The 24,894-nt window shown below is 47.9% G+C and overlaps 2 protein-coding genes across 9 annotated transcripts in view; one reads left to right on the top strand and one right to left on the bottom strand.

Annotated features, from left to right (window-relative positions):
• Nucleotides 1-4,050, bottom strand: part of FAM131B (family with sequence similarity 131 member B) — a 32,540-nt gene extending 28,490 nt beyond the window's left edge. For both annotated transcript variants that reach the window (XR_010785722.1, XM_066572230.1), the window contains exon 1: nt 3,891-4,050. Coding sequence is in view for 1 of the 2 variants with exons in the window: in XM_066572230.1 (XP_066428327.1) it covers nt 3,891-3,918 (28 nt within the window). In the remaining variant the exon portion in view is untranslated. The remainder of the gene's footprint in view (nt 1-3,890) is intronic.
• ZYX (zyxin) overlaps nt 3,654-24,894 on the top strand; it is a 29,403-nt gene continuing 8,162 nt past the window's right edge. The window contains exons 1-3 of one of the 7 annotated variants that reach the window (XM_066572224.1): nt 4,447-4,544; nt 5,286-5,591; nt 24,039-24,299. In XM_066572224.1, the coding sequence (XP_066428321.1) occupies nt 24,050-24,299 (250 nt within the window). In that variant the 5' untranslated portion in view covers nt 4,447-4,544; nt 5,286-5,591; nt 24,039-24,049. Of the gene's footprint in view, nt 3,739-4,004; nt 4,067-4,446; nt 4,545-5,285; nt 5,592-20,181; nt 20,354-20,586; nt 20,779-23,449; nt 23,562-24,038; nt 24,300-24,894 lie in introns of those variants that run through there. The other 6 variants (XM_066572226.1, XM_066572227.1, XM_066572228.1 and 3 more) reach the window with 6 other exon arrangements.

Raw genomic sequence — 24,894 nt, 5'->3', positions numbered from 1 at the left:
AAGTGGTGATGGGGGCAACATGTAGGAATGTACTGATGGCATGTGGAAGACCTGGGGTCCTCTAGCAGAGCAAGACTGAAGCAGTGAGTCCAACCTGACTCAGAGAGGCAATCACTCCAGGGTTTAGACCCTAAGCATAGGATCACAGGATGACTGCATTGGAAGGTGCTTCCTGAGGTGAAAACTCCAGTTCAAAGCAGAGTCAGCTATGAGGTTAGACCAGATTACTCACGGCTTTATCCAGTCTGGTTCTGAAAACCTCAAAGAATGGATACTGAACAATCTGTCTCGGAAGCCTGTTACAGTGCTTGACACTTCTCACAGTCAAAAAGTTTCTCCTGACCCTCAGTGTGAGAAACTCTAGTTTCTCTTCTCCCACATTCCAAAAGTACTATTAGTTTGTAATGTCTTGGAATATTTTCCCACCATTTTACATCACATTCACAAAACATGTTTGCTGCAGGCTTCTGTGCAAAGATATGACCAAAATCAGAGAAATCACTGGAAAAAAAGAGACAGCAATCTTGAGCTTCACAGGCTTGATCTTTCTATTAATTTAAATCCATTCAAGGAACTAAGAGAAACCCTGCCACACTAATCAGAACAGCCAGTGTTAGGAGATGTCTAAGCTGTAGTCAAAGGTACACTTGCAATGCATTCAGACACCTATGCCAACCTGAAACCCTAAACTTGGCTCAGTTACTGATAACAACCAAGCTAATCTTTGGCATTTAGCTGGTTGGCACTCAAATATCCACAAGTTCCTAGGTGGATTTTTTAACTGTCTAGCAACCTCAGTGAAAATTCTCCTCTACATTCCTGAAACTGAGACCCAGCTATGATGAGAGTTGCTACGCAGCTCTCTAGGAACTATGATGGGGTATCCCCAATACACAGAGACAACCTGCAGCCAATTAACAGAGGAAGAAGCCACTTCTCATTGTGTAATTGCTATCATGCCATGTTACACAAAGCACATGCATGACATTGAGATGTGACTGTGGAGAAGGTGACTGGATATCAGGTTAGCCTTTTAAGATCACTTTTCAGCTTTTTCCATACCTTAGGAAATCATAATGTGATCATTGCCATTCTGGTGTCCCCTGTAAAATTTAAATATACTCTATGACGCTATTTCAAATTATCACATATGGAGCTGCTCTGTTATGACCCACTCAATTACTTTTCCCCAGGGAGAAATAACCAGAAAACTCATATTTAGGAAAGAAAATGTAAAGTTGCACATCACTAAACATGTGCAAACTATGACATCTAACTAGATCATAGTAAAACATCCCTGCGGGAGATGAAGAAATCATGTGGCTTGCTTAAAATTGGAATGGAAAAAGGCCCGGAGCAAGCTCAGGGCACAATCCTGCACTGGCCCTTGTGTGGTGAATAAACTAAATGTGACTGATTATGAGCTTTCTATCACTAATTAAAACCTCTTGAATTCTGAGTTCAAAATCTGCTCCATGTAAATTTCAAGGTAAAACCAATACAAGCAAGCACTCCCTTCTCTGGGACCTACCTGGTCTTGGGAAGGCAATATAGAGGCTGTATACTGAACTAATTCTGAAAAAATCTAACCAGATAGACTTGGAAGAGAGAACACAAAGCTCTGCTCACGCTAGGATGTTAGTTTCCAACCACATCCTAGAGCTCAGACCTAGTACTTCAAAGCATTGATTTCCAGCTCACAGAAAATATGTCTGAAGAATCCTCTCAATAACTCCAGGAAGGCTGGAGCCAAAAATCTAGGCTGCCAAGTAAGAATTGTTCTAAACGAAATTCCTTAGGAGGAGTAGTCCAACTAAAATTCAAGGATCCCACCTTCACTAAATCCAGCCTCTAGGACTGACAGGAGAATTAGCCCCTTCTAAAGCACAGCAGTGTAAAAGTTTCACATGAAGCAGGCATCAGACAGTATTACTACATTCATATCTGACTCCCACAGAGACCAGAATCATTGCTGTGCAATCCCCCTTAGCACACGCCTTCATAACACCAGGGCAAGAAAAGCTCCTCAGTTAACTGTATAAATAGGTCCCTAAAGTCCACTGAGCTATCACCATCAAGAATGAACGTGTATCACACTAACCAAAAATTGCCATCGTATAAGAAGTCAAACATCTGTACCATTAAGGTCTGTATTGGAGGACTGCAATTTGCAAAGTGAATTTTCAGCTATCATTATCCCATCGACATAGCATAGATGCTATTCTCTGTTTTCATCTATGCCCACACAACTGTATGACACTTATAAATATATATACAAACATATACACAATCTCATATGAGAATGATACTTGCAACAGCTCAGCTATACCAGGGGTTTTTTTGTAACATAGACTCCAAGTCACAGATCATAAAAATGCTGCCACACAGAGGAACACCTGTAGTTTGTACAACAGCTTAACCACATTTTGCAGTGGAGAGTGGATGTTACTAAATGCATGTTTGTTATTTCAACAGCATTGTGGGAAGAGAGACCAAGAATTAACGCTGCCAGTTAGACAGACATCGATAAAAGGCGTACCAATAATTACCCAGCTAACAGAATAATAATGTCCTCGGCAACGTGGGTGTGTGGAGGATAGGGGCAAGGCAGGAGATGGAGGCAACACATGTCCTGATATGCTATAGAGACACTGATCCAGGTGAGCTTGAAGAATCTCAAGGGAAATATTGCAGTGATCTTTGCCATGTAGACACGTAAGAGATTTCTCTAGGTCATAAGGACATTTGAGACCACTGAGAGACATAGGCTAGGTACAGGAATTAGTTCCCGAAGTACAAACTGGATTCTGTAGTTTAAAGTTTGCTGCTGCAGGAGTAGATGGTTCCTTGCAAGTGCTCACAAAGGGCTTTCCCACTGAGACAAGAAGCGTCACAGCATCAGGCTTTGACATAGTCCCTCAGATTTACTCTGGAGTGACACAGTCCCTCCATCTGGGGCGGTGGTGCAATTCTCATGTCCTCAGAGGTCTCCTTTTCCCACAGATGCCCGCGTGCTCTTGGGAGAGACAGAGCCGAAGGCTTGGGAGCGAGATGTACTGCCAAATGAACTCTGGTTTGTTCTCAGAGATTCTTTTGGCATATTGAATTATATATCCCCACGTAACTGACAGAGCTGTACCTGTGGTTTGCACAGAAAAAAAAATTCCTGAAGGCAAGAAAGTGTGCCCAGAAAGCTGTGTTTACCTGTAGATACCCTTGCTTAAAGATCAAGGGACCTCTTGGTATCTGCATGTGTGTAGGAGGGGAGAGATGGGTTACACAGCCTGAAGGCTTGGGATCCTCTGGTTAAAAATGTGCATGGCGTGGCCCAGCGGAAGGATGCGGTCCCTCCCCGTGTCCCCTCGCAAGAGCTCTGCGAGAGGGAAGGGATTCAGCTTTCTTTGCTCTTCTCCATTGAAGTCTACGCAGGGGGAAGGGGAAGACAAGAAGACGTGCAGATCATGCAACGTTATGTATCCTTGGATAACAATAAACCCTTACCGAGCAAAGGAGCCAGCCGCCGGCCGCCTGATCCCGCTTCGGGAGGCACGGCACGGCACGGCACGCCCCGCACCCACCCCCTTCTCCGGAGGCGCCGCACTGACCCACATGTTCGGCGACCTTTCGTCACGGGTGACACGGGCAGACGACCCCCGGCCCCGGGCACGTCCCGCCGCCCCGCTGCCAGCACCTAGGCCAGCGGCTCCGCGCAGCCCCGCCACGCCACGGGAGACCGAGGTGGGGAAGGGTCGCACGCAGCTAATGGCGCTGCACGGGCAGCAGGGAGGGGGGCTGCGAGGGGCGACCTGCCGGGGGCTGCCGTGCGGGTACCCGGGCGGGGGCCGCGGCTGCCCGAGCATCCTCTGGCACCGTCCCCGCCAACGCCTTACCCACGGTGCGGGATCCGATGCAGCCCATCACTCCGGCGGGGCTCCGGGGAGAGGCGGCAGCCTCAGCAGCGAGTAGGCGGAGAAGGCGGGGAGCGGCGGAGGTCGGAAAGGAGCCGGTCCCTTCAGCGAGAAACGCCGGGGTGACCCAGCGGGGACCGGCGCGGGGTCATGGTCAGGTAGGAGCGCGGGGTGCCCCCGCCGGGGCGAGGCGGGCGGGCGGGCGGGGAGCCCGCGGGCCAGGCTGGCATCTGCCCCCGCCGCGCCTCCGCGCTCTGCGCCGCGCCCCGCGCGGCTCCCCGTCCGCTGCCGCGTCCCCGCCGGTGCCGCCGCCGAGCCCCCGCTGCCCGCCCGCCCCCCGCTCCCGGCTCCCCGACGGGGGGCGGGCTGAGATTGGGTAAACAGCTCGGCCCGGCAGCGCCGCGCCGATTGGCTGCCGCCCTCCGCGGCCCGGGGAGGGGAGGCAGCGCCGGCCGGGCCGGGCCGCCCCTCTGCCCGCGGGGAGCGCGGGACTGGCCGGCGGCGGGGCGGAGGCGAGGGACCCCGGCGGGCGGGCGGGCAGGACGGGACGGGACAGGTGCGGGCGGCGCGGGATGCGCACGGAGCGGGGGGGACGCGGGGCCCCTCCCGCCCGCCGGGGGAGCGGGGCGGGCACAGGTGAGCGGCGGGCGGTGCCGCATGCTGGGAGCGGCGGGGGGAGGCGGGTGGGCAGCGGGCTTGTCCCTGTAAGAGTAAAGCAAGTGGGGACGGGGGGAGGTGGGTGAGCAGCTGGCGCGTCCCCGTAAGAAGCAGTAGCAGCGAGGGGCGCTGGGGATGGATGCATGGATGGATGCATGGATGGATGGATGGATGCATGGATGTATGGATGGATGGAGGCGGGGCGGGCGCGGTTTCCCGGTAACTACACTTGCGGACCCGACTCAGTTACCGGCAGCCCCCCAGCGGCCGCACCGCGCCTCCCCCGGGGCGCGCCCGGCGCGCTCCCGTGCGGCTGAGCCGGCCCGGCGCGGTGCCGGTGCGGTGCCGGTGCCGGTGCGGTGCCGGTGCCGGTGCCGCCACCGCCCGGCCCGCCGGGAGTGCGGGAGCTGCCGAGGGGCAGGCGGCCCGCGGAGCCGCCCCAGCAGCCATCCGGCGGGAGGACGGCCGTTCCCCGCGGTCCGATCTGCCCCCCGAGCGGGCCGCGGGGCTCAGGCGTGCGGCGCCGCCCGGCTCTGCCCCTGGCCCCGCATAACCGTGAAGGATGAAGCGAGCCTAGCCTTGAGGACGCTCGCTGAGGCCTGTCCCAGGTCCTCCCCGCTAACACGGCAGTGAGGAGGGATCTCTGCAGATGGAGAAGGTGTGGTTAGGTCAGTTCCCGTCACAGCCCAAATTCTTCTCACCTGATGGCACCATCAACAGGCAGTGTCCTCCTGGGCCGCTTCCCCAGCACCACGGACTCTCTCCAGTCTGGTCCGTTCACCTTCAATCTCTGAAATGCTCACAATTTCTCCCTGGCCCTTTGTGTCTCCTTCGCCCAAAAAGCCTCTCTGATCTCACCAGCATCCTTCCACCCATCTCTAGTAATGGCAAATTGAATTTTGCTGATCCCATATGATCCATTTTGATCTCGTCCTCGTGCTTGGAGAATTCAGTTTTTGTCAGCATTGCCGAGAAATCATTCAAGACAGCTGATCATTCTTCATTAACAGCAGTACCAAAGAGTAGGTAAGTTCATTCATTTTTCCATTCACACCTTACAGTCAGCCTAAGGAAGGAAAAAAATAAGGAAAAAAAGGGCTTCAGACAGAACATATTTTGCCTGACCCTCTGAAACAATAAGCAGGAAGTCTACCCAGATAAAGTCAATTTACAGAATAAAATCTATGTGGGAAAGATAAAGGCAGAGAAAAAACCCCAAACTACGGTCTGAATATAGGCAGTTATTTTGTCTTTTTCCTTCTTCATGATATTGAAGGTATTACTGTGTATGGTGAACATGACGCTGCTGAAGTGTAATAAGAGATCACAGTCCCCTCCTCTCTGGTGCCCGAGGCCAGTCTGCTCTGCTGCTACAATGCTTATCACTGGGTACAATGCATTAGATCCCTGGTGAGGATGAAGTTTTTCCACAGTTAGAATTCTTTCCCTATTTCACTCCTTCCACCTCCCCCATATATTTCCAAACCTATCAGTTTTCATCTCGTTTTTCTGAATGACTTACTAAAGATACTTTTCCCGACATGTCTGCACTCTCCTAACCTAGGTTGTAAAAGCACTGGGAAACAATGGGTCTGGCAGTATGTTAACCAAGGTGTTTCACCATCTCTAAAAAGTAGATCTCTAGGGCTAAAAATGTGAGGAAAGGGGAAGCAAAAGCAGATTGCAATGGGAAGAGTGGTATATTAAGACAAAAGTCCTGTTTTGGGTAAATGTTTTTTAAGTTGGTGGCTGCCCAGCCAGCTGCTGTCACCCACAGTCTCCTGTGGACTGATTGATCAGGACAGCTGTCCTCAGCAGTTTCACCAAACCCACCAAACAGCATTTGCACCTCACCCTGGCCTAAGAAGATGTATTACTGACACAGCTGTGGACAATTTCTTTTCCTCTGTTCAGAGAGTCTGGTTTCATTTTAATCCCCTTCTCCCTCTCACCCACCCACCAAATCTAAATCTGTTCCTCTGTGAATCTTTTTTGTGCACTGTGTGAACTCTGCTGTGGTTTCCTTTTCAGTAAAGATTTCAGACAAGTCACATTGACTCTTCTTTCTTTATTCCCCCTGAGCTTGTCTATCGCTTTATCTCAAGCTCAAAGTCATATCCCAAGTCCTAGCAAATGCACATTTGGCTTTCCTTTCATTAAGCTACAATATCATCTACATCAACCTGCTCTGACTTCTGCCCCAGGGTGTGATTCCACAGGCAGGTGAGCAAGTCCTAGCACTTACCCTGCCTGAAAAGCTGCTTTGCAGTTCTTCATGGGTTTGTCTGCTGCTGTTTTGGTGAGGTGGTAGTTTACACAGGATCTGGCAAGCACCCATGCTGCTGCCAGACATGCACAGCAGAAAAAAAAGAACTGGAAAGAAGGATTATACCCAAGTGTCCGTTCATTCACTCCACAGAACTATTGGTCTGTCTTGTGGCTGTCTCACATGTCCTGATGCCACCAGCTCCCTCATTTTTTTAATTTGAAATCAATATCACTTAGCTGCTGGAAGCAATACCTGTCTTGGCACCTAGAGCCATGCTTCATCTCTCATTTCTAATATAGTCAGTTTAATGAAAGGATAGACTCTTCACCATCTTTTGGTTCTTAATCACACCTTTATTTATTATGTTTACACAACATTATGCATTATTTATATTTACATAAATCTCCATATTTAAAGTCAATTTCATTCTCATTAGAAGTTGAGAAGATTTTGTTAACATTCAGCTTTCACCCAGTTGCTCAGCTCTTCTGTACAATAGGTTCTATGCAATAGGGAATTCATCATCAGTGAACAGTTTCTAGTTTTTATCAAGCTAATAACAAACTTTTTAAAATCAGTAAAAATGTTTATCATATAGCACCAAAAGAAAAGTAGGTATTTTACATTTTGAAGAAATACATGGTTTAATAAGAATGTGATTTCATAAGAATTATCTCGTAGGAGGGAAGTGACAAGACTGAATCTCTGAACAAGGGACTGAAACAGAACATAAATCTAACTGTCCCCCACAGTTTTTGTCCTTGCACTTTCATGAGCAACAGCATCCCCACTGCTGCTTCAAGGAACTGGAGGTAAATGACAGAACATAAACAGTTTTGTTTTCTTTGAAATACACTTTCTGACAGGCTGTGGATATTTTCTCTGAGCATTGTGGGTTAGTTCTTAAACAATGAGGCTGCAATTTCATGTAGGAAATTGTGTATAAAATTTTTCTGATAAGTGCTGATTTAAATGCTGGTCTGAAAGATCTTCACAAATCTAAGTTTTTGTACAGGTTTGGGAGAGGGAGGTATTTAAATATCTAGAGAGAAACATGGATAGATCTTTTTACAAAGCTGGGTACCTCAGAAGAAAGGAGCAGTAGGAAGCAGCCTCTTGCAAGTTCCTAATTTATTTTTATGATGGGTGAAATTATGTGCCCCTCTGTTTATTGCAGATCTGAAAATCTCCCCTTCCACAGCCCCTGTTGTGAGGGCCTGTGCTGGCAAAAGGGAAGGCATGTTTGACCTGTTGTGTTCTGTAGGTCACTGCAATTAGCAACTTCTGTTTGCAAAACAGAGCTTGAGTGCTGCCCAAACTAGGTCAAGGATGCTGCTGGAGGAAGTGCCACATAAAGATCCCTTGACTTTCTTCTTCCTCTGCTCCTGCAGTTTTGCAATGAATTCAACAGAGAAATTGAGATACCATAATCAATAAGCATGTGCTCCTCGGTGAGGACCACCTATTTCTGGGCTTGTATGCCAAGGTGAATTGGGAACAGACAAGCATCCATGCCTCTCTTCCCCCATGCCCTGCACACAGGGGTCACTGTAAGTCTGGGCAGGGATGGGTGGGGAGGAAAACACAATTTCAGCAAATCTAAAAATAGTCACCTTGTGACTGATAGAGTCACTAGCCTGATAGAGGGGCTGGTAACAGCACAGAGCAAACAGTTTTAGAACTAGTCTAGTTCTTAGCAACTTGTTCTAAACTACCCTGAGGCTTCCATCATATCCCTGAAGACCAGCTTATGCTGTAAATTAACTGTTTGTTTGTGTTTTAAGAGACAGCTGTTCATATTTTCTATAAGCCATTGATGAATCTATTAAATCTGTTCTACCAGATTTTCCCTATATTTCTACATAAATATAAAGATCTTATAAATTATAAATACTGGAACAGCATCTTCCAAAGAAACACTGCTTATAAAATACAAAGCTATTGTCACTGTCTTACCTGCTGAGTAAATATATTCTTTTCATCAATTAATTATCACGGATGCAGATTATATCACAGTAGGTAATGTGCCCCTGTCATCTTCCTTAGCTACCACTAAAACCAGCTAAAATGAAAAGAAAAAACAATATATATCTTGCCAACTAATGTCCCACTTTCAAGTAAACATCACCAAGCATCAGATAATGCAAAATGTCTTCCTTTTGCCTATTCCTCAGAGGTATCATTGGCAACAATGTCTATTGTCCCATGAAAAGACTCTGGAAAATGAATGTCCACCTTCTCCTTCTCTGATCCTTTTTAAAATCCTTATGTAATACCTTGTGACCAGCTACTATCACAGAAGACATGGAGAAACTTCCTACATGCTCCTTGCAAGATGTGTCTTCAGCTGTGGAAAATATGCAGAGGCCTGTGAAGTTCATGAGTAGGAGATGTTTACAAAAATAGTATCTGTATCAGATCTATAGAGGCAGGAATCGTCCTGCAGGGGCTGTTGCTCCAGTGTGCTTCAGTGCTGGCCTCCTGCCACTGGCAGTTTGGATTCCCCAGTAAAAGCTACTTCTGGCAGAGATCTCAGTAATTGCTTCATGGAGGTAATGTAGTAGATGCCATAAGAGTTAATTCTACATCAAGCTGTATTAGCTACTGATAGGATTTTCGTGTGGACCGAAAAGGAAATGAGATAGCAAAATGACTCATGCAGTTCTTCTTTCTTCAGAGCTCCTTTGCTGCAGAAGACAAACAGAAAGGTTTTTTATGAGGTTTTAAAGAAGGAAAAAAAGCAGTGCCAGTGTAGTTCAGATCCTGAAAGTGCTGCAACTTATCTCACATAAGTGAAAGGCTGGGTCCTTTCAAGCTGGGAAAATATTTGAGGCTGTGTGAATCAACTGAAGGGATAACAGGTGGAGAGAGGTAGGATATGTTTGCATTACATATTGTGATATAAGCTCATGCTTACCTACACTCACACCCCAGAAAGTTTGATCTTGTTCTTCCTGCATCCAGAGACCATAAAAAACTTTAGGGGAGCATATTAGTTCAGTGCTGAGATAGAACTAATCAGTCCACACCCTCAATAGTGCATTTATCAAAAACTCCTCCTGAGTATTTTATCCGATATTGCTGAAGAGATGTAATGGTAAGCACCATTATTTTTTCCTCTTTAACCATAAAATATTTTCTCCTCTTCTCTTCACAGTGAATTCTCAAATTGGCCTATGCTGCCACAGTAGAGACATATGCCTGGGACATCCTGGCCTCATCTATTGGAAACTGAACATCTGGCAGAGTGTCCCAAATTGAGGACAGTCTTACCCAGAGGAATTAAATACTTTGATGTTCACAAGATACCTTAAAAACACACTTACTTCAACACAAGGTGAAATTGAAAAAAAAATTCTGAAACAAATTAGAATTTCTGCAGTGGGGAGATCTTCCCAGCACATAAAGCCCTGGCAAGGAGTGGGCCACCTGTAACTTAACAACAGACAGGACTCACATATGTGCTTTGCTGCAAAGATCCTGCTGTGTGACCTTGCTTAGTTTGGCAGTATTTTATTAAAATGCAATCAGCTTTCTGTATAACACCTGGGTTTGAAGTATTGGTACAGAAATAAATGTTCAATACTCAAGTGTTCACCATTCTTTTCTCACTTTACATTGATATTTGCCTTCCATTAGTTTTTCTTAAGAATTTGTAGCTTCATGGTTTTTCAGAACAACAGTCCTGGTTTGCAGTTTTTTGGAAGTGTAATATTCTCTCAGCATCTTCATCCCTTTTTGTTTTTTATGCAGAGTCATGCAGAAGTGTCATGCTGAGTTCTAGATATATTAAGATCTCATTTTTGTACAGTTCCCATTTCAAGGCTTTATGGAAGACATAGGACAGAAACTTACCATCTGGAGCTGTGGTGGTGCAGCTTGCTCTGGTAGCATCTCCCCCACGCCTTCGTAGCACAGTGACCTACTGCATGTGACCATGCATCACCTGCCACTCCAGCAGGAGACCCAGCACTCTCTGGAACTGCAGCTCAGCACCAAAGAATTAGCAAGTCTAGGCTGCCTCATCTGTCACAAACTTCACCCACTCAGCAACCCCCTCCTGGCAAGTGTCTTTCATAAATCCATTCTGCATCCTCCTGTGTCCTTACCTTGTGTCTGAGCCAGCTAAATGCCTGCTCACACAGAGTGAGACCAGAGGTAGGCTGGGCCAGGCTCCAAAATTCCAGTTTCCTCTGCCATGGCCTGTGGCTTTTCCAGCAGCAAGTGAAATGGGAAGATCAGTGAGTTCAGATAAGGGACTCTTTCCCACTCCCTGCCTGCCAGGAAGGGCTCAGCAGATGCCAGTGAGTGAGGAGGAGAAAAGAAAGGAACTTCTAGGAGTGTAAAAAAGGAATTTGTTGAACCTCTGGCAGTGACACTGAGACTGTGAAGGCTCCTCATCATCAGGTAGGTAGTGACAAGAGGGGATGTCTGAGGAGGTTGCTTTGGAAGGTCAAAAAGGCTACTTGATATGCATTCAGAAAAGAGACACCCCCCCAATGACATAAATGTGAGATGTATATTAGGGTGAAAACATCTTTGGTGCAGTCTGAGTCTTATTTTGCCTTTTTTTAAACATTTACTTCATCCTCTACTGAATGTCTCATTTCCCAGCAGTGAAGCTCCTTCTCCTAAATGTCAGTTGAATCTATACTAGTGGTGTTGCTCAAACTGCATTTTTAAAAATAATCTGCAAGCAGTTAATGTGCTTTTTAAATTCCCAGTGTTATGTAAAAAGGCACAATATTTTTAGCCTTACAAAATATCAGTTGTCATCTCCTCACTCTCTCCCTTTGATATATTGGAGATGGGGGCCTAGAAGCTCAGCAAAACTGTGGATACAAACTGCTTTAAAAATAAGGTGGGGAGTTTCTTTCTGCAATGTGGTTTTGTAATTTTACAGATCTTAATAAAAACATACAAAAATACCCCAAACTGTAAAAGCAAGCCTGAGCAAAGAAAAGTACTTCTTATTTTAAAAGCTACTGATTCTGTCCTCGCTGCCGAATTTTAATGTCTGGAATAATGACAGTATTATGTATCCTGAAGCAAAATATCGAATTAAAACTGTTCACTCATGCACTGGCAGAATGGCCCTCCTATTTTAAAAAAATCTCCAGAAATTACTCTCTAGCATAGAGCACACAGCTGTTGTGAGTAGGCTCTGGCAAATCAACATTGACTCAAACTATTTTTGGAATCAAGTCAGGCCTGCTGCTGTTTCTGGAAGATGTGAATACATCTACCTGCTTTGCTCTGCTGTGCTGCAGTCCATAAGGAATATGGTGGGATCCAGGATGCTTCCCTCTGTGCTTATTTGGAGGTGACCTTTCCATTCCCATCTGTTTACAAGTCTTCTGAGGTCTGATGTTTTTACCTGCTGGCAACCACCTTGATAAGCACATTTGGACCTTGCTGCTCTCTGTGTTCTCCACTGAAATTTGAGGAACAGGGTCTCAGAAGAGGCTGCCTCACTGCTTTTTCTTCTTGCTGTCTTGTAACACTTGACATCCTGATGGCACTTCTGGCAAGAAGGCATCACCTATCAGAAGCAGCTCAGGAAAGAGCACCCCATCCTCAGACTTGCTGGGATCATAGCTGATTCTTGAAAGAAATCCACCAGTGCAATTCAAGAGATGGCTACTAGAAAATCTTGGAATGATAATGTCTGTTGTTTCACCACACGGTCTGTGCAGGTGTTATGTACCAATACTGGGCTAAGGCAAAGCCTCTTAGCTTTTATCTGCTCTCACAGAAGGCTGCTTTTCCTTTCTATCTCCCCAAAATTCATCTTAATCTGCAATAAGTAAGATAACATTTATAATTTTTTTTATATTTACCACTTCTTCCTCAGTTTACTGTCAGCTGGGAGAAAGTCGAAATGACTGTAGATGAGGAGAGTTCTGTTCTCATGGTCCCTGGAGTCACATAAATAATTGCTATGTTTAGGAGAGTGGAATTCTTCAGGCACCAACTATGTAGCTTGAAATTCCATTCCTTGCTTGGAGGTGCAGGGGATTTGGAGAACAACAATTTCTGAGTCAAAAGCAAACACAAGTGGAGACTCTTGGACTCTGGTATAATCTGCTAAGACAGCAAAGCAGGATGCAGCATACTGTAGGCTTCTCATCAGTGTAGACTGAAAGACAAAATGAATTCTGAGTCTAATGAGGGAGTCATTCCAGCCTCAAAACCAAGCTGGGGGCCTGAGAATATGCAACATTAAAGAGTAAAAAAGTCTACAATTTAGTGTCCCTCTAAGCTTGACCGCAAGCTAAGGTCATTAAGTTGAATTTAGGCTTTTGGCACCAAAGGGCTGATATCTGTCTGCACTGATGTCATCTAAGAAGTTAGAGGCAATGAACAGTATCAACCAGATCTTCATCATATTCTTCACAGATGAACTGTACCCTCTACCTTTCCCAGTCTCCTTCCTCAAGAAGACTCTCTGGCAGTGTGTAGTCTAGCCCCCATGGAATGCCTCCTTCTGAAACTTCAGAGGGAGACAGTATCCCATATGTGCGTTTAAATTTGGACCTCTCTGCAGATTTCCTCTTTCTTGGATCAGGAGAAAATAGGAGCTGTTTTACTGCATTGGAGAAATGCAGGCTGTCCAATGTGTCCAGAGCGAGTGACAAGTGGAACTAAGGCAGCTCCTTCCCTTTCAGGGTGATATATCTGAGGTCGCAGTGCTTGTCTGTACATTGACTGGATGTAATATGTGGCTTTTGCACTGCTTCAAATTTGACACACTCTTACACAAATACACAGTATTTTCTCATTTACTTCTAAACCAAATATAGCCCTCCTTTTTACCAGATCTCTCTTTTTTTTTATATTCTTTAAGATAGAGGCTTGATGACCACCTTGGGAGGACAGAGTTTTTGGAAAGCATGGCCACAAAGGCTAAATAAACAGAAAGCAAAAGGATTAGTGCTGGTAGGACTCAGTAATTCTTCTCATGGCATTGAACACTGTGTACCAAGGTGTTGGAAAGAAAGCTGTTGGTGGGAAGCCCAGGAAAAGCTACACTGAAATAGCTTTGTAAACATCCCGTTCATTTCCTCTGGCAGCAGCAAGTCTAGCACTGTCTCTGAAACCATCAGTCACTGCAGAAAATGTTTCATAGGGCTCTCCTCATAATCTGAGCCTATTTTCATTAGCACCTTGGTGAGATTCTGCTGGCTTAGTTTCCAGGCATCTTTCACTACTTGCTGCTCCCCGCCTTTAGCCAGCACTGTCACAAACATTACCTGGGACTCAAGAATCCCAAGGAAAAAGTATATTTGCAGATGAAGCCTAAATGCAATGACCTTCATGTAAATTGCATCTAAATGCAATATCTAAAGTGGCTTGTAGGGAAACTGAAGTGTTTTGGGTAAGTTTGAAGGTTCCAAATGACTTTTTTTTCATGAGCTATGAAAGCGAAGGGTCAGGTTTGCCCAGTACCACAGTCATCATATTGACCTTCATCAAGGCAACTGAAGAATGCCTTCATTGAAGGAAATGCACCTCCATCAGACTACAGAGTGCAGATGGTCAATGACTCAGTAATACAAGATGGAACACCTTTTGAGGATCTCTCCTGCCTTTTGAGCAATAGCTGTGGCTGCTGATCTCTCAATATCACTTTGCCACCACTGGCACTGGTGGTCTGTAACCACTACCACCCTGTCTTCCATTCAGTGGCTTTCATACCATGCTTGATCACTTTGCTGCATACAGAAGGAACTTAGCACAGATCTTCAGAAAGGCCTCTTACAGTTTATATTTTCAACCTACTGAAAATCATACTCTGCTTGAAAAAAAACAGCTCTCTCCCGTAAGCTATCACTTGTCACAGACTCCTAGCTGCCACTGGAAGGACAGTAACTCTACTGCAAGGCTCTGCTGATTTTCCTGAAAACCCCATGAAATAGTCAAAGATTTTTGTCTAGTTGTCCTTTTATTCTGTCAGTAAATTCACTAGCAAAGGCACTAGTAGCCACATGCACTAAACCTGGGAACTGAAAGAAATTTCATATACCCCACACTGTTTCTTTTTTTTGATAACTGGACAGCAAGGGCTTGAAGGGCTGCACCTCTTAAAGCTGTACTCAAATGGTGTTTTACTGTGCAGCTCATGGAAAACATTTGGATATTTTTTAAAATTATTTTTGCAAGCAGACTGTTGGACCATATGCCTGTATTGTCTGTTTGGTTGGTCTGTTGCTTTGCTCCAGGGCCTTGGTTCCGTGATCATCTACACTGTGTACATACTAGATTTTGCCAGGACTCCAATCTGGAGTTAAATAATTACTTGGTTTTTATGAGAGGCTGGTTTGCTGCAGGATCCACACCCTGTAGATAATGCAGGCAGAGACTATATCAAGCTTCATTCTTCCTCACCAGAGCAATCTGCTTGTGTCTTCCTAATGTGCTCTCAAGTCCAGCATGCCCTGGCAAATGCATGGCACATCTTTGTGGGCACACTTCAAAGCACAGAGTTAGCAGTCTCCAGAGCCTGTCCCTGCTTATTTGGCTAGCTCTTATGCAAGAAAATAGTAGCACTGGGACAGACTGGAGTGACCAGGATCTTTTCCCAGGTTAATGTTACTGGGACTGTAGCTTGGCATCTCTCTCCCTCCAGTACCAAGCAGCTGCACCAGGTGCTGCCCAGGAAAGCCACAACAGAACTTCTACTGCACCACATGGGAGGAGGCTCAGTATGAGATCAAGAGAGCTGAGCACCTGCTTTTGTGTCTCAGCTATGTCACAGGGAGGATGGGGTGAAGAACCCTTTTCCCAGGAAACAGCGCCCTTCCCCTGACACAGACACACTCTGGAATTACTCATGGGAATTTCTGTCTAAATCCACCAGGTTGCAACATCCAGGAGTACCTACATCTGACGAAACTCGTTTGTAGAAAGGAGCATGGGTTGTTTGTGCCATGCTTACAGCTCTACATAAGTGAAGAAAGGAGACTTCTACCATGGGAGCGTGGTACTTGGGTGGAAAGAGGCTTGCAGCACACACAGGAACTCTTTAATAAGCAGGCTGACAGATGTGTTTCTTTGACAGTTCTGACAAGCAGCAATATTTGCCACAGAACAGCCAAATACGTCGCTGCTTGTCTTGCTGGTGGCAAGGGGTGGGGCATAGAGCTGAGGGAATGGCAAGGATGCCTTGGAATGTGGAAATGGCAGCTTTCCGAGCAGAATGGGCTCTGGCGGCCATCCACACTCAGCCACACACATGGGCATGCCCCAGGAGCCATCTCACAGCTCTCCAGAGTTGCAGAACAGGTCATGCAGCACCTGAGGGAAGAGATATCCACTGGGACAACCTGCTTGCATCTCTTTCTTTGGGCACAGAGCCCAGCAGCAGAGCAGGAGGTGTGGGAGGGCTGTGTGAGGGGAAGGAAGCCTGCCAGTGAGCCAGCCCCAGGAGCCACAGAATTGCAGGCCGCTGCCTGCTGAGAAGCAGCAGGAAATTTTGGTGGAAGGAGATAAGGAAACAGCAGTGGTAACTCATCTGGGAGCTGCCCCAGAGCCCCTGTCATGGCTCTGTCTAGGAAAGACCTGCCAGCTTTGCTGGAAAGGGAGCTTCTTCCTTGGACAGACATCACCCCAGTCCCCTGTTCCCCTGGCTGCTCCGATGGCCAGTCACATCCTGGCATGACCAAGGTCATACCACAGGGATACTTTGCTTCCTCTTATGTGTATATGCCTGATGTGCCCCACTAAAGAAGTGTTTCATGACACAGCAAAGGTTTGAGGGGTTATTTTTGTGTTTACAGCTTTTGGCCTATTCTGGTGTTTCAGTCAGGACAATCTAACTGTATGTGTGGGTGGAATGCCTTTTGAAATGTGGACATACGTGCATGTGCACCATGCAGCACCTTCTCAGTGGGATTTGAGCACCTACAGTGGCCCTTCTGAGAGATCACAGAGGCTCTCTGTGCCTGCTGAGCAGCTCCCCTTCTTGGGGACCCACACTTCTGATGTGTGCTTTGCACAGCAGACCTGGTTCTGAAGGGAACCAGCAGAGAGATGCTCCAGCTGTATGTCCTGGCTCGCTGGTCATCCAGGGACGTCTCCAGAACTCATGACCTTTGCAAACAGTGTTCCTGACTGTATGCCAGCTGCACAGAGGCAGGGAGATGACAAGGCTTGTGAGGACTGCTGTCTCATGAGGCTCTGGTGTCCCCAGCACAGCTCTCTGTGTGTGCCACCCAGCTGTCAACACGCAGCCCACAATGGCACTGAGGCGCTCCAACTTGAAACTGCTGTTTGGTCAGAAAAAAGACAGCTCTGCACACATCATGGCCTCCACAAGGGGTGTGAGCAGCAGCCTGGCAGGGAACAATCGGGGCCAGACATTGTCTTTCACACAGAGAACACCCTGTTCAAAGGAGAGAGCGAGGAGCACACCAGGAGAGGCTGTGCCGTGGGAGCACAGCAGATCCCGGAGACCTCCTGCCAGGGTGAATTACATAGAATCACAGAATTGTTCAGTTCAGAAAAGAACTCTAAGATGACCCAGCTGTAACATCTGTTGGCCCATGTGGATGCAGGCAGTTTGCTGCAGGTGGCCCTGCCCTGGACAGAGCAGTCCCAAGTACGTGGCCTGGAGACCAAAGCAGATCCATTACATATTCCCAACCCTTCCAGTTGGCCCAGATGTAGCCTTTAATACAGCATGGGGAAAGCTGATTAAGTAGCAATTTAACATTAATCAATAAAACGTGGTTAGACTAAACAGAAGTTATGTGATTAAAGAAGCATCAGAGATTCAACATAGACATGAGTCAGAACTTTTCGTTGCTTAGGAAGAGCATGGGCTCCTGCGTGGCGTCACTAACTGCTAACTAACTCACGCTGAGATAAAATGGCACTAATTGATCTGTTGATATGGATGGAAATTATACAGATGCAGACATTTTGCATTTTTAACAGAAGTAAAGCACCCTGTCCAGATTCCAGATTGCTTTCCTCTGACCTTGAACACGTATTTAACACAAAGATTCCCATCTGCAGCTATCCAAGCCATACCTGGCTATCAAAAAAGATTTTCTGCCCGATAAGTTTAATTCCCCAGTAGTGTTCTTGCAAATAATTCTTCATTTTCTATTCAAGGACTTCTTTTTTTTTTCTTACATCTATTTTTCTTTTCATTTTATAGGCACCTAACCAGTGCTAGCACATACCTCATCCCATTGCAGTACATGAATTTGCCACACCACTCCTGTGTGGACTTATTCTTTATTTACTCATTGTGTTACAGGACTGAATTGCCAGCAAAGATTCTCTATAACTGTCTCCATTAAAACTTAGTCTTCCTGAGATGGCTGCCTTGAACTCTCAGCATTTCTAAGCTTTGATTTGATGACCAGTAGCAGGGCTTGCTTCCTGTCACTTGCCTCAAAAGAAGCACCCAGGCAGAACTGCGTGTTCTAAATCCCTCCAGCACCTGCTTTGTAGTGGGCTGTCACTTCACCCACGGTGACAGTAGCATTCACACCACAATAAACTCCAAAAGACCAGATCACTTTTATTCATGGCATGGAAGAGCCAAAGTGACTTATGCAGAGGACAGCTGCTAATTCCAGAAATAACAAGGTCTGGCACAAGCCATCTCTGTACCCAGGTAGCTAAATGCCTCTTCAGGACTAAGATTTTGCTTCAGCTAATGAATGTCAGTACAACTGTGCGCCTCTCAAGGCTCTAATTTTCATTTGCAGCAGAAAAATGCCTACTTTTTCAAGCCAATAATTGCATGAAGGAAGACTGCTAGCATAAGGAGATTGTTATTTTCTTTCTGGAGGAATCAGAACTAATAGGGAAGTTAGTTAATTTTCATTTCCAGTTACAAAAGCACAAACTTTAAATTCACTATGTGGCAAGCACAAAATCAGATTAGTTTCCCCCTGTGTATTCTATGTATTCTGATTTGAGAATTCTAGCTTTCACACATGCAACCTGGAAAACATGTGTTTTGCATTTGTTTCCTGTAGTGAGGAGTTCATATGAAATGTCTAAGAGGGCTGCTTTTCTTTTTCTTATTCCCACTTTCCTTGATCTGCCTTCCTGAGCTTTTAACATCAACACACTGGTAAGAAAATGCAAGCATCTGGATTTATGGGGATGTGACCAGAAAGTATGAAAGCATAGATTTTTTTTTTTTTTTCATATTCACTCAGCACTTTTTTAATCTCAGTCTGAGACATTCTTTGTTTTCTCTGAAGTCAGAGCTAGCTGAGGGAACAGTGGCAGAGTTCTCTGACGTCTGGCTCATTGTGTAGGGTGTGTTGTGATGTTCTAGAATTTGGTTCACAATTACGCAGTGAATTCTTTTTAGCTCTGCACTGACATCTTTACCAGAACAAGAGGGAAGGTTGTCTGCAATAGAAAAGTGACAGTTGCTAGAAGACCCGTCACAGAGATACATTCTTTACCCTACATAATTACTTTGTGCATTAATCATGGGAGATAACAGAATTGATGCCATGCCTACAAAAGCAGCAGTAAACAGGATTATTTAGCAGCCACAGAAGACCTATATTTCTCTAAGAAATTCAGAGCTATAGATCAGTGGTTCAGTGGTTGCAGCCATGTAAGGAGTGAGATGCTCAGTGCTGGGTGCTGCTATGGGTGGCATTTTCAAATGGTATGTAACACTGAAAAACCTCAGAGAGACTTTTCCCAATTGTATCACCTGGTTAAATAAAAGGTACGACCTCTTTGTACAAACTTTACGTGTAAAATTAAAGATTTGTTTACACTGGATTTAAACCTTGGACAAATCTCTTTGCATAGCTCTCTAATTGTGAGAGTTCTGCAGCAGTGCAGACTGGGAGTATCACTGGTGTGGTTTGTGGCTTACTCCCTCAACCTGCAAGTAAATTAGCAGTATACTGAAAGGTACCTGTGTTGTAAGTCTTGGGAGCAGACAAGCCCCAAGTCCCCTGAGCATTACCAAATACAGTAATTCTCCAGGGAACTTGCAACAGTGGGTGTATTAACCCCAAAATTAAGGCCAGATTCCAAAGTCAAATGCAATGATTGCACAAAGCACAGGAAATATCTTTATTGGTGTTCCTCCTTCATGAGAGGCTCTGAAGCAAGGAGAAGCAGCAAAGGCTAGGGTTGAAAGTTACGTTCTGTTGGGCTGGGTCAGGCTGCCCCCGTTCTACAGCGGGTTGAGCCCCAAGCGAGCATTGGCATAAACATAAAACCGATGTGCAGCGCTGGCAATCCAACAAAGCAATTCATGTGGATAGTGTTTGATATAAACCAGCTAATAGTGTTTGCCTTGCAGCCAGTACGAGGAGAACAAGTCGCTTTTCTGCACGGTGGAGTCATCTGATGTTTGCTTTAATTTCTGGCAGATCGGGGCAGCGTGAGTCAGATGCTCTCACAGCTGGCTCGGGCGGGGAGGAGGCCAGCAGGGACCCTGACTCACCAGAGCCGCCGCATTCCTTCCCAAAATCCAGCTCAGCGACTGGAAGTGAAATCGCGGCCTGGGGGCAGCTCCAAGGTTAGGCGAGGCGGGAGGAGCGGGGCTCTCCGTGCGGGGGGGAGGCAGCGAGCCCGGCCCAGGGTGGGCGCCGGGGCAAAGCGCGACAGACGCGTCTCGCTGGCGGCTCCGGCGGGCACAGCGCTCGCCCTCTCCCCGCCGGCGGCAGGGCCCAGGGCCGCTGCCCCGGCAAGCCCCGGCCCCCGTTACCTCATTGCCACATTCCCCAACGAGTGAGCTCAGCTGTGCCGCGGCCTCGCGCCTTTTATGGTCAAACAACTTTGCCTGGGCGAGGCTTTTTTCGCGAGTTGGGAGGAAGCGCGGGGGCTCGGCAGCTCCTCCGCCTCTCGCTGCTGCTGCTCCCAGCGGGCGGGCCGGGCCAGCCGAACCGCCCGGCCCCGACAGCCGCAGCTACTGCTGGGGCGGCTCTTCCCGCTCCCCCTGAGGTGAGTCTTTTCGCTCGGCTGGGCGACAAAGCCCTTGCCTTCTCCCGGGGTGGCGCGGAGGGTGCGGGTTTCCTGCCGCTCCCTCCCGCACGGCTCTGCACCTCGGACACAGCCCTTCGCTCCTGGTGCTGGCTCGGGGGTGAGGTGGTGCTTGGCCCTCCACAAAAAAAGCAGGTTCGTGTGTGTGTGTGTGTGTGTGGTGACTTTTCTTCCCTGCCGGTGGAATGGAGGTGGACTCGGCGCTCCCGCACAGCCCCAGCAGCGGGGGAGAAGGAGGGGGTGCTGCTGCCGGGCTCTGCTCGGGACAAGCTCTCTTTTGTGTGAGCTTGGATGACCGAGACACCTCGCGAGCCTTTTTCCAGATGTGCTCGAGAGAGGAATCTGGGGCCCTTTGTGCATGAAATTTGCCTAATTTATGAGTTTCTGGCTCCCTGGGAGTGGCCTGAGAAAGTGTTTGCAAAGTCGTGGAACTTTCTAACGTTTTAAATATGTTTGCATAGCTTTTTGGAGTTTTTCTTCCCGGTTTTTCTTCCCTCCCTTGCATAGGGAGGAGGCAAGCCCAGCATCTGTGAGAGAAGTTAGTAGCTCCGAATTACCCCCTCCCCCAGCCCGGTTGCTCTGAGGCTTTACCTTGCAGCTTGCATAGCTGATAGACTTTGCTCTCTTTGAAGCTTTGTAACTTTGGGGCAGGCTGGGAGAACTTTCTGGATGAAAAGCAGCATAACTCCTGAATCCGTTTAATCTGTTCTTAATATTCTTGTTTGTTTGTGGGGATCTTTTGTTTTGGTGGGGGCTTTTTGTTTTGTTTTTTTTTCCCCCTCTGACTCCCCTCAGTTGGGAGGAAGTTGGCCGATGGGGAAGTGCTGATGTGATGTGTGGAGCTATAGGGGTTCCCAGCGTGGCTGGAGCCAAACTGTTCTTACCAACAGAAGTGAAAAATGTCACTTGACTGTCTGCTTCTTCAGGTTCCTCCTGCTTTTGCTACCCCAGGAAAGGAGCAGAGCTGTTGAGAGTGGTGTCATGGCATCAAAGTGAAAGCTGTCTAGATGTATAACTGGTGGCAGACGCACCACGAGACCTGGGAATTGACCCTCTTGCTAAAGGAGGTGTCCCTTGGTTCTGTCCTCCTACTTCTTCCTGCTGTCAGAAAGAAACGGTGTATGAGTCAACTTAGGTATCCTGACTGTGGCCTTTGGGGGCATCTTTCTTCATAGCTGCACTTGAGTCATCCTAAATGCTGTTAGAGCAGGTAGAAAAATCTCTCCCCTCGGGGTAAATGTGAGGATGAGAAAGATTTGAGGTTAGTTCTGTTGGCATGACACTGCCTCTCCCACAGGTCTCACAAACTGTGCCACAGGACCCGTGTGAGCTGTGTTTCTGGTAAGGCTTCGATGGCATTGGCAACACCCAGGGCTGGAGGGGGTGACTCTCTGCAAAGCCAAGCCTTCTCAGCCGGTTTGGTCTGTGTGTGGGTGGTCTGATAGCCAGCAGTGAGGATGAGCAGGGGCAGCTGCTGGGTGGAGACAGCCCTGAGCAGCAAGTGCCCTAAGTGCGAAACAAACATCGTGCCGGGAAATGGGCTGCTTTGGGTTCGGGGAGATGGCAGCTGCTGGTTGCAAAGCCAGTGGGTTTTTTGTGAAGCAGCCAATGTCCCCAGACTGTGTGTTGACTAACCCCGTGATTAGAAGTGACATTGTCACTGTAGTGTTCTGCTCATAATCCTGTCAAATCTGGTAGAGCTACTGCCAAGTGGTTCATTACACCCTAGTGAAATAATGGAGAACGAGGCAAGTCTCTAAAGAAAGGCTGGGGGTTTTTAACAGCTTCTGAAGCTTGGTGGGAACTGCAGAATGGAGGGAGTTGGTCAGTCCCTTCTGACTGGCAAGTCTCTTGACCCCTGAAAGTTTGGTGGAATGAAGACAGACCTTGCAAATTACTCTTCTGCCTTGGCCCTTTCCAGTTCTGAATCCAGGGGGAATGCTCAGCACAGCTTTTTGGCTCCCGCTTATTGTTGCGGCCTCATTCTCCTTTTGGAACTCCCAGAAGAGTTGTCCAAATGCATGCATCTTATCAGCACCGCACAAAGGGAAGGAAGAGTTCAGCAACATGGACTTTGTTTGTCTGTGTTGCCACATGCTTGTGACCTGGGGAAGGCTGGGACAGGTTGCTGCTATATTGTGCCACACTGCACCGAGCCGTGGGAGCGCTTAGAATGGGGCAGGCAGTTCTTAGCAGCAGCCAGGGGTTATCGGGGCCGGGCGGATGTTTGTGGCACCAGGGCTGTCTGTGGCAGCCGCTGTTATTGTCCGAGGCAGAGGCCGGCAGCGCGGAGGGGCACTGATTCGGACATGCCGACGCGGAAAGCTGGCACGGAGCCCCTGTGCTGACGGCAGCCCTATTGTGCTGGGGTGTTAGGAGGGCTGTGGGCATGCCAGGCTTTACAACAAAGCGTCTGGCTCCGTGGGGGCTGCTACCACGGGTGAGCTTGCTGGTCTGGATCGCAGGACCGGGGCAGTCCTAGGGATGCGCCTCTCCTCGGGACAGCCCCGTTCCCCGCACAGCCGGCCCGGCCGGGCATCCTGCGCTCGCTGGGCCCGGGCCCAGCCGGGGCTGCCCGCGGGCGGGGGGCGGCGGCATCCGGGGAGCGCTTCCTGGCGGGGGCGGAGCGGAGCGGGCGGCGGAGCCCGGCCGGGGCAGGCAGGAGACACAGGCTGGCATCGCCCAGCTCCGGAGAGCCTCTCCCGCCCGGCCGTGCGGCTCCGGCGGCATGGAGGGGCCTAGAGGTAAAGGTGTGGGGTACCGGGGGAGAGGGGGCATTGCTGGCGCTGTCACAGGCTGAGCTCGAGAGGAACCGGCTGGCGTTATCGGGTAAAGGGGGAGAGGAAATGCTGATTCCCTTTCTGGGGACATCCTTTGGGGTGCGGGGGATTACCCTGCTTCGGGTCACCACAGGTGCAGGGCTGCAGTGCAGTGGAAATCTGGGTTTTCTCTGTTGCAAGAACCAATTTGTGGTTAATGCCATCCTGAGTTGAAATGGTGAAGTGTGATGGCTCATTCGAGCCATCTGCAGAAACTGCAGTCTGCAGTTTCTGTTCTTCCTTTTTCCTGTGCTGCTCTTGTAAGTGCACTGCTCAGGCACCTCAGCCTCTGGCCTGAGTTAAATTCCTGTATCCCTTTGTTTCACATACTCTTCTCCATTAATTTCCACTCTGGCCCAGGGATGACTTCATGCAGGTTTCCTCCCTTTTCTCTCCTGCCAGGTGCTGAGAAGATGGCCTCCCCAGGAGCCCCAGGGACCCGCATGACATCCACAGTCAGCATCAACATTTCTACCCCTTCCTTCTACAACCCACAGAAGAAGTTTGCACCTGTGGTTGCCCCTAAGCCCAAGGTGAACCCCTTCAAGGCTGGGGGTGCGTCAGAGTCGTCACTGCCTCCACCTCCTGGTCCTGGTGCCCAGCGTGCTCAGATGGGGAAGGTGGGGGAGATTCCATTACCACCCGTGTCCATGCTGGCAGAAGGTAGGTCAAGGCTGGCATGGCAGATGTGAATATGCATTTCTGACTTCTCAGGGTGGGAGGTTTGTAGCTGGGCTGAATATGAGAACAGGAACATAACTGCTGTATGTAATGGATATTCTTGCTGTAGAGACTAGGAGGTTCCATAACGAGACAAATGGATTGGAAAGAGATCTCAAAAGTACAGAGTGTCTCCATTAGGAAAGGAGGGGGGAGGCTGTCCTGCACTGCACTGATGCTGGAGGAATGCAGTGGATTTTTCACAGTATTCGCTGGGTGCACAGTTGTGTAATTGCAGTCAGTTTTTGGCCAGCATGTCTGAGAGCAAGTATGTTGCAGAGAAGTTGACCCTGATAGTGATGAATCACTCTGTTGTCCTTCTTGTTGATTGGTCCCAGCTCTTAACTTAACCAATAAGCTGGTTATCTCTGACTATTCCTTCTTGTGCACTCTGCAATTGCCACCTTTGATGCTGGAAAAGAGAAGGGAGAAATAATTGTGTGAAAAAATAGTGGCAGCAACGATAAACAGGAAGTGAGACTCAGAGTTTAGTTTGTATGGCTTGTACAGTTGGTACTTTTTCCTAGTGGTTTGGGTT

Source organism: Molothrus aeneus, chromosome 2, assembly GCF_037042795.1.
Source record: "Molothrus aeneus isolate 106 chromosome 2, BPBGC_Maene_1.0, whole genome shotgun sequence".
Lineage (NCBI taxonomy): Eukaryota > Metazoa > Chordata > Aves > Passeriformes > Icteridae > Molothrus > Molothrus aeneus.
This window is presented reverse-complemented; position numbering and strand designations above follow the sequence as displayed.